Source organism: Lathamus discolor, chromosome Z (assembly GCF_037157495.1).
Source record: "Lathamus discolor isolate bLatDis1 chromosome Z, bLatDis1.hap1, whole genome shotgun sequence".
Classification (NCBI taxonomy): Eukaryota; Metazoa; Chordata; class Aves; order Psittaciformes; family Psittacidae; genus Lathamus; species Lathamus discolor.
In genome coordinates, this window is record NC_088909.1 from 84800845 (window position 1) to 84810166 (window position 9322).

The window sequence follows — 9322 nt, forward strand, 5'->3', positions numbered from 1 at the left end:
TATCTGACTTACTATGAGCTTTTTAATTCAAAATACATAGAGAAAACCAGCCCCATAATTACATATTTAGACCACTACTGTGGTCTAAAATACAGCTTTTATGTTTTATGAATATCCCCAATTCTTAAACAAAATTAATTTTAATTTGCAATGTAATGTACATCTACAGCAGGAACAGAAAGGCATTTTATGAAAGGGAAGTTATTTTTCTAAATAATAGAGTATATATTAATGTTTCTTGAAGGCTTGAGAAAGCAATAGTACTATACTATTAGATCAACTCTTAACTCTTCTTTCACAACTACTTAGTAAGGGAGATTTTCTTGGGTTTTAATTAAAAGCTTGGTTTTGTATATTCCTAACTAGTCTTCAAACCATTACCTACACCATACCACTAAGGCATATAAATAAGATTTCCCTTCAGTCTGTCTTTTGCTCACACTTTCAAAGAATATAGACATATCTATCTTAAATAAAAGTTCTTTTCAACTCAGATAAATTTAGGGTTTTTTCATAAAAGGAAAAACTTGGAGTTTTTTTGTAAAAAAAAAAAAGCATAGGATCCCAAATAACATTTACTAATACTCTAATAAAATCCTAAATAGAAAGTTCTTAAGGAAACACAGGACACTGATCTAAAAATTGTTTTAAACATCCACCACGGGCTTTGGATTAATATGCCAACCACATTATCCGTAATCTACATGAAGCAGTTTAGGCAGCTCTGATTTTCCGTTAGAGACACAAATCAAAGCTGTCAATTTGAATGCAAATAAACAAAAATAAACAATCCTTTCCATTCATTAAATATCCACCCTAATTTAACTTTAGCTGTACAACACAATCGTGAAATCTACATAGAGGATCAAACTCCCCAGTCCTAATATGAAATATAACTGCTGTGGAGATCAGCAAGAACTATGGTAGAAAGGTCTATGTACTGAGTTCAGAATGAAACATGTAACAGGAAAGGAAAGCATCCTCCAGGTTAAAAAAGTATCTGCACATTATTAATGCAAGTACAAGCAAAACCACTCAAGAGTGCTTTAATCAACTGGTGGTTAGATTTGCAGAAAGCAGTATCGATTAAACTACAAACCTATGTCTTTAATGAAAGCAGAACAAAAAACTAGACAGGTATAAAAACTGATGTGACAGTAGTATTAGGAAGACACATTATGCAACCTCACTCTCACACACAGGTAGTACGGTTGTTAAGCGTATACGTGATTAATCACCTAGTTTTGCTCAAGTGATTAAAACTATGTATTTGATTAGATAGCCCATTTAATTAAAGGCCAAGTTCTTAGGTACACGAACTACTAACATGTTATTTACATTTTTCCCCACAGTCTTACATTTTAATGATACTATAATCTGGTTTCTCGAAGAGCACTTTCTCCAGTACAGAGTTTCGGGAAATTAATGACAAGCCTTTCCTATGAGGAAAGCACACTATAGCTTTACTAAATTAAAATTTTATATTTGAGACCACTCAAAATGGCCACAATTAACAAATCTGGAGGAAAAAAAAAAGTTTTTCTTAAAGAATTTGTGTCTTCTCTTTCAGCTTCTCAGATTCAGTATCACAAAATTAAATCCATTCCAGTTGTGCTTGAAAGTAATTAACATCTAAAAGACAAATACAATACTGTGATTACTTCTTCCTGGATCTGCCTCTTTGACATATATCTGATCTCTCCTTTGCTCAGCACTCACTCTTCTAACACCCAGTTTCTTCTATCTCCCCTTCATTACACAAGACAAAACCGTTTAGTCTTGAAAAATAATGCAGATAAACCCCACACATACACCCCAACAACCTACCTTTCCTTTCTGCTCACTGTTCTTTCTTCCTTCCATGCCTCAGCATTGAGAGCAGCTGGTCTGCAGTTCTCCAGCTCTATCCTCGGTTCCCTCCAGTTTTGCTTCTACACTTCATACCCCACAGCATCTACTCTTAAAGATCTTAAAGGCCTTCTTGCAGCACAGCACTTGCAGTCCACACTCAGCATCTCTCCTCAGGTGTCTGGCCAGCTGGGACATAACCAGCCATGCTGCTCTTGTCCCTGCTCATCTTCCACAACTCTGCATCCCTAGGTTTGCCTCCTGCTTCTCCAGCCACCTGTTCAACAAGGTGACAAGACATGCCCCCTCTCTGATTTTCTGGAGCTTTATTTCCCACTTGCTATCAGCAGACCACCACCTACTCCCTCTTGCCACCCATGTTTCTTGGCAACTGGTTCAGTTTTCAAACCTTCGTACCTTCCTCTAAAGTCATCCCTTTGGTTTGGAAGGGCTACCTCAAAAAGATCTAGTAATTTCAGACATAGGAACAATAAAGCAAGTTTTTCAATGGTTAAACAGATGGTGGACTATCTAAACAGTGATACTGGCGTTGTGACGATTTAGCACAGACTAATGAGTCAGTGCTCATCAGCCAAACAACAGCAACTCTTTATGGTTGCTTCGGGAATTTCCACATGCACATTCAAATGTGATGGTGACCATGGTTACAAATGGTGAGTAGATCATTAAATTTTGCAATCATACCCTCCATACCCAAGGAGCTGCTAAAACAGTTGTCTCAGCTACAACTATGCCACATGAAATCTCTGGATGTCATGGCTTTCAGCAGAGGAGATGTAGGAAATTCAAGAGTTAAGTAGCATTGAAGCTGGTTTTTCCTTTTTAAAAATACCATTTGCAGCAGCAGACCTATAACTAAGAAAGTACCAGTTGCCTTGGCTTTGTGGGGGATTCAAATGAAAATGCAGAAAGAGCGATAGAAACCAACACGGGATCTTCCCAGGAGTAGGAGGAAGTCACAGAGCTGAAGCTGAGAAAACAAATAAAGAGGACTGCAACAACAGATGCCTGGCAGTCAACCCTAAAGCTTGCAGACCAGCAGGCACACAAAACTCAGAAGTTTCAGAATCTGACTATATGGCCCTACAGCTACAATTTACAATAGCTTGAGGATCAGAATACTGAAATCAGCACTACATTAAGTATAATGTATTTGGAGCAGTAAGAATTTAAAGAATTATTTACAGTAAGAGCTTCGTCTTACTGCAGATTAAGAATTGCATTTTTTTCCAAAGCAGCTTTCTCCAACTTCCTGATCCAACCCCAGTATCTTGAAGATACTAAGATAATCTTCAGAAGATGACAATGTTTAATAAAAATTAATTCTGAATTTTACCTGCTATTTGCAATCAGGAGTTCTACAGTAGCAACTTCTTTCACCTGCACACAGCTGAAGGCTTGACAATGTACAACCAAATTATGAGCTTCCCAGGCAATGCAGTTTGTGGACTTACCAACACAGGCTGGGATCAAAGAACACCAGAGGAGCTAGGTATAGAGGTAACCACAAAGACCTTTACCTCACGTTTCTTAAGGGAAAGGTAGGGTGAAAGTCAGATGACAAGAAGGCCACAGACACCAAAAAACTGTTCTAACAAAGTAATTAGGGCTTTCAGACACCATCCTTGGGCCACAGACATAATGAAGAAGTCATTACTGAGTGTCAGTCTGAGCCCGGTCACTTTGTGAAGAGATATTTCAAGCTACCATCCCAGTCCCACAAATACAGTGGGTAGCTGTAAGCATTTCTGTATGCCTATGCAAAACAGCACCACTACTTCCTTACCTTTACAAAGGCCACACAGACAGACTACCCCAATCTAGCTCACAACTGGACTCAGCAGTATGTTCATCTTCCTCATCCCATCTTCAGAAGGACAGAAAAAAGGCACATTTGACCCAAAACTGCAAAACCAGAAGTAAAATGCTTTTCTGTGAGAGGATGGAGTTAAGAAACACAAGTTCAAACTTAGCATCAAGACCACTAAGAAGCTAGGAAAAGGTTTGGCATCTTGTAGGCTATTCCAGCTAGAAGAAAAAAGCAAGTATCAAGAGCTGGTATTTCTTGTTTATGTAGAAGTCCTGTTTGCAAAAGAAAGGAAGAATAAAACATCAAAAGAGTATTTCATTGCTCAGAGCCCCCGAGAATCTGTTCAGACATCAAATGACTTACATCCCTCTTCTCTAAGCTTTCCAACAGGATCACACCGTAAGCAGCAGCTCAGAGCATACCACCTTCCCCACTGTCCAAACTTACTCCTGTCAGAACCAATACTTAGCAAAATCCTTAGTAGACAGAGCACATTCCTGAGCAGCTCTGCATTTGCCTTTGCCTTCAGCAGTTTTGTACTTGCAGATGGTTCATTATTTCCCACAGCTGTCTGCATATAGCCACTGCTGGTTTAGTTCAACCTTTCCCAGTTGCATTATGAAGAAGCCCCAAACATTTGGTAGCATGCATTTGCTAGCTATCAATAAACATGTTACTACAGGTCTGAAGTTCTATGTCTGAGAATGTTAACAAGTATGTCTCTAGTACTGGAAAGGAATTCACACACAAACACCTTCCTGGTGTCATCCTGTCCTTACAGCCATCATGAACCATCTTGACATCCTTCGAAGACCACCTTACACATTTCTGTAAATAGACCACATCTCCCTTGCTTCTCACTGTAATATGTATATAATAGGCAAGGTTCAGACTTCTAAGCTACACCTCCAAGTACCTAAGCTATCCTATTACAGACATACTTGATTTTTTTTTTTCAGAAGTGCATCAAAAGCTTCAATAACTAATCTTTTCCAGAAAAACAGACATTACTTGCTTGTTAGGAGTGGGTTTAGAAAAAAGATAAGCGAGTCATACCTCTGGACAGATCACCACACCGTACTGTATAAAAAAAAAACCCGGAACAGTATTAACATTGACAATTAGTTCTATTAGCCCTAAATGAGTGTTCAGCTTTAAGCCTCAGAGGCAGGCATCAGGTTGTTTTCTCCTATTTCTTCACAACTCTGTTCTGCAGCTTCAGAGTAAAGGTTGACAACAAACTCCCACTGCTGCAAAGATTTCAAAATAAATACTCCAACATTTTAAAACCTTTTTAACTTGTCTGTGCTAACAGACACTGTATTAACATTTACACTGTCATTGTTAACATTCCCAACTATTTTATTATTATCAACTCACAAATCATTCAAATTCCCCAATGTCTATTATTGGCTAATTCTGCTACAGCTGTGACAAACACTATCCAAGCTAGAAAGCCCCTACAATTGCAGGATTTGCTACTTTCAGAAGAGCTAAAGAAAAGATTGGTCTTTTAGCAATACATTTGCTAACCTGAACACATTTCTTATTTTTATAGCTGGTGTATTAGAAGTATAAAGTCAGTTAGGGTTAATGCAACATTCCATACAATTCAAAGCTCATTAGTACTCAGTGCCTGGGAAAGGCTGGTGCAGCAGCAGGCTCACAACCACTGCTACACTCCAGCTTCTGAACAGGGTGCAATCTTCAGGACTGCCTCAGGCATTAAAGATTAGACAGAGACCACACCTTTTCCAATTATTTGTTCTCTTCAATGATCCATATAATTAAAGAAACCTATCTAACCAATTTACTTGTTTTGATGAAGCCTAGAAGAAAGGGTAACAATGAATTCAACTCATCCTGGCCTATAGACAATTTACAATTATATGCAGAAGGTTAAATGCACTGTAAATACGCAGGTCCCCTGTTCTACAGTTTATAATAAGCTCATAAAATGTTATCTTACAACAAAACAAAGTATAGGACCAAGAGAGGAACACCTACCATCTGAAAATGAATAAAAAAGCCTAAAATGTTACTTTGAATAGCTAACACACAGTTCAGTACACAATTCAGACAAATGCATCTTCCTAGATTTTCAATCTGAAGAATCATTCAGTACATACACACATATTTAAAACACTAGTAAGTTTTCCAGTTAACTTTGAAAACAAAGAAAGCTACGTTAATCCTGACTATTCTCACTAATTTTAGTGAAATTTTAGGGAAGATTTGAAAGCTCATCACTCTTTTGGAACAGTGTTCTTTTACATATTTTAGGGAGCTATCTAAAAACTTATTTGAAATCACAGGTTCACTGGAAAACATTAACGAAATATATATAAATATACACTGTTACATCCTATTGTTTGAAAAATTAAAAAAAAGCAGAAACAGACAAAAAAAATCAAAAAATGCGGGAATGCCAGAGCAGAACTAACAAGACACTGCACATGCCATTTCACTCATATTTAAAACAATGCAGTAGAGAGAACACATTAAAACAGGCTTTTCCACTCAGGATTGTTTAATCTGCTTTAGCAGCAGAAAGCAAAAGTTTGAGAGAAGGGGTGAAATTTGTTTGACCAATTTTTTTTTTTCCAAAACCTGTTTTTATTGTATGAAAAAGGTTTTTTTGCTTCTAAACAATCTATGAAATGATCACCCAAGAGACATTCAATGATGAAAGCAGTTCTAAAGAAATCATGCACCTCTAACATTGTTGCCCCAAGCTTTACATTTCACAAATCAAAGGATGATTACGGCTGTCTAGAATATATAGCTGGTACAATTTAATGACAAGGTTACAGCCTTGCAAGTCCTGAGGAAGGTATTTATCTGTTTAGGAAATGAGAAACTAGTAACTTGAATAGAGAAATATTTCAGGAATAGCAATGTGAAAATAAGTCTAAGTACACATTATTTCAGCTCGTATGTTATGTTTTTATTTGAAGTTTAGAATCATAATTGGTAACACCTTTAAATGATTACTACTACTAGATATTCACTGATTGGTAGGAGATTAATAACAGTGCTAAGAATGTAAGCAAGGCTCTTCTACTCCGAAGAGTCTCTCTAACAGCCCCAATTTCCATGTTCTTCTTTGAGTGATTTCTTATTAAACATTTCCACTTTTCAGATTTAAACACAAAAACAAAAGCATCAATAAGTGTCAGCCTTAACACTGAAGTCAATTTCCATCTTTCACTGGCAAAGATTCTGCACTGCAATACGTATGCAGTTACCTGTTACACATAGGTAGCTATTTAAAGCAACCTGCACAGATAGGATGTTTAGGTAAGTAAGGAGAATTTAAAGTTCATTCTGAGTTGTGTTATCTTTACAATACTAATTAAAAAAAAAAAACCCACACAAAAAGACATGTTTTTAATTATTACAGTGAAGAGACTTTATCTACCCAAATATGCATACAGAAGAAATTACACATATTTTCCAAGTAAATTCTCAGAGTAATGCCTCTTTGTAAAGGAGCTTGTTATGAAACACTCCAGAAAGACTTTGTACTGTGTGTCTTGATCACACAGTACTGGAGAGAGTATATTGGAAAAGTACAGAAGAATCCCATTTTAATTACATATCTTCCACAAGAGTAAGGAAAGGCATGTTTTGCCACAGAGCAGATGTAAAGGAAGATGCAAGGTAAGGGAAAGCAACACCCATCTGCTATAACAGAGCTCTCAGCAGCTTTTCATTCATAAAATAGTACTGAAATTGGGAAGATGATTGAGGTTAACATCACCTGAATTTTAACATTTAAAGTATAAACCACTCTCTGCCCTAATGCTTGCTTCCCCTCTATGAAATAGAAATGTTTTCTTAGTAGCCATCATTAAGACAAGGAATGAGAAGTTCTTCAGTATCTAAGTCAATCAGAGGCCAATTTAACAAGAAAGGTGCCAGTGTGGTTAAGAAAACAGAGAAGATGCAGTATAGGAGGAGTCTGAAGGAGAAGTGAGACCATGATGAATCACCTACAGCAATCTTTTATAGGTCCTCCAATGAGGCAGCACTGATTTTATTATACTGATCATGCTGCCACAATACTTACTCCCCTTAAAATCTGGTGGGTTATATACCAGACTATGACCAGTGGTGCAGAACCAACACACAAAAAAAAAAGCAGCTGCACTTACGCAGAATAGTTCCGTCCTTTCTCCTGCACACACATACACAAGAAAACTACTACCAGCTGGAGACTGTCTCCACACTACAGGCTAGTTTTCCAAATTTCTCACTATTAATACTGAAAACTCCACAGCCCAAAGGAGCTTAAAGATCACTCTTTAATGGTTTCCTCTAAATAGTACATTAATATGTACATAAAAGACATAGTATATTTTGGTTTCCATTGATGCTAGTAAAATCTTTTGCTCTAGCTCCCAGAGTAACCCACTTTCTCAGGCTGGAATTAACACTCCATAAGCAGGATAGTAATGCTACATCAACAGATACCTTAAACATGGTTGTTTCCCGTTGTTTTAAGATGGAAGAAACAACCCCACCTCAAAATAAAATTCAAAATACCTCACACACCACATATAGGAAAGCAGAAGAGTATGTGTGTGTGTGACTGTGCATATCCTCATTTATTTGCACATACTCGCATGCACAGAGCCATCTTGGAGGGGAGTACTGTAGCACTGCAATAATCACTTTCATAGATACGCATAAAGGTGTATGTATATAGATCTTTTCATGCATATGTGGCTGTAACCCGTAAATTACAAAGCTACAGTAGATGCCCCCACAAAAGATGGCTGGCCCTAGGCAACACAGAGTGGCCTGGCTCAAAACTCACACCTAACTTGATACCACTCTAACCCCAGGTGGACCCCGGGGAGGCGAGGCGAGACCAGGCCAGGCAGAGAGTAGCGGGCCCACCCGAGGGAAGGCCGAGCAAGGTATCCCCCCGCCGCCGGAGCCTGCCCGGCGCCACCGCTTGATAGAGCCGCCCCTGCCTGCCTCCCCCATCCCGAGGCTCTGCACCCGCCGCAGGCGCCCCGGCCCGCCCACCTGCCTCCTGCTGGGCACCGCTCCCCGCGACCCCCCGGGCCTGCCGCCCTCCCTCCGGCCGCTGCCGCTGGGCTCGCAGCCACTCCGTCCGATTGCCTCACCAGGTTACCCCTCACACGGTGAGCCGCCTCACCTCAGCCAGACGGGCAGCCATACCGCGGCGGCCGGCAGCGAGCACCAGGCGAGAACGAACGGAGGAGGAGGAGGAGAAGAGAGAGGACAACGACGAGGCGGCGTCCGGGCTCCCTAGCAGCGATCACGCCGCTCAGCAGCTCATCTCCAGCTTGGCTCGGTCCTGCTGCCCGGCGCCTGATATATCCCGCGGCGGGTGCCCCGCCCCTCGCCGCTGACGCACTCTAGCTGCTGCTCCTCGATTCGCCGCTGCTCTGTCAGCGTCGCTCGCCATGGCGGCTGCCGGGTCTTCCGTGCGACTGCTGTCCGACACGGCGAGGGGTGCGATACCTGCGCGATCGCTCACTGCGGGCGGCTGACGTGGGGTACCTGCATTGTCGCTCCCCTCCGTGGCAGAGGTGCCCGCGCTGCTATCGCTCACTACGGCGGCAGCCCTGGTGCCGGTTTCAGGATTTCATGGAGTCATAGAATGGT

At 40.3% G+C, this 9322-nt stretch overlaps 1 protein-coding gene across 5 annotated transcripts in view; it reads right to left on the minus strand.

Moving 5' to 3' along the window:
• The window catches only part of FAM169A (family with sequence similarity 169 member A), a 40419-nt gene extending 31433 nt beyond the window's left edge, over positions 1-8986 (minus strand). For all 5 annotated transcript variants that reach the window (XM_065662927.1, XM_065662928.1, XM_065662931.1 and 2 more), the window contains exon 1: positions 8850-8986. In XM_065662927.1, the coding sequence (XP_065518999.1) occupies positions 8850-8870 (21 nt within the window). In that variant the 5' untranslated portion in view covers positions 8871-8986. The remainder of the gene's footprint in view (positions 1-8849) is intronic.
• Positions 8987-9322: the final 336 nt, after the last annotated feature.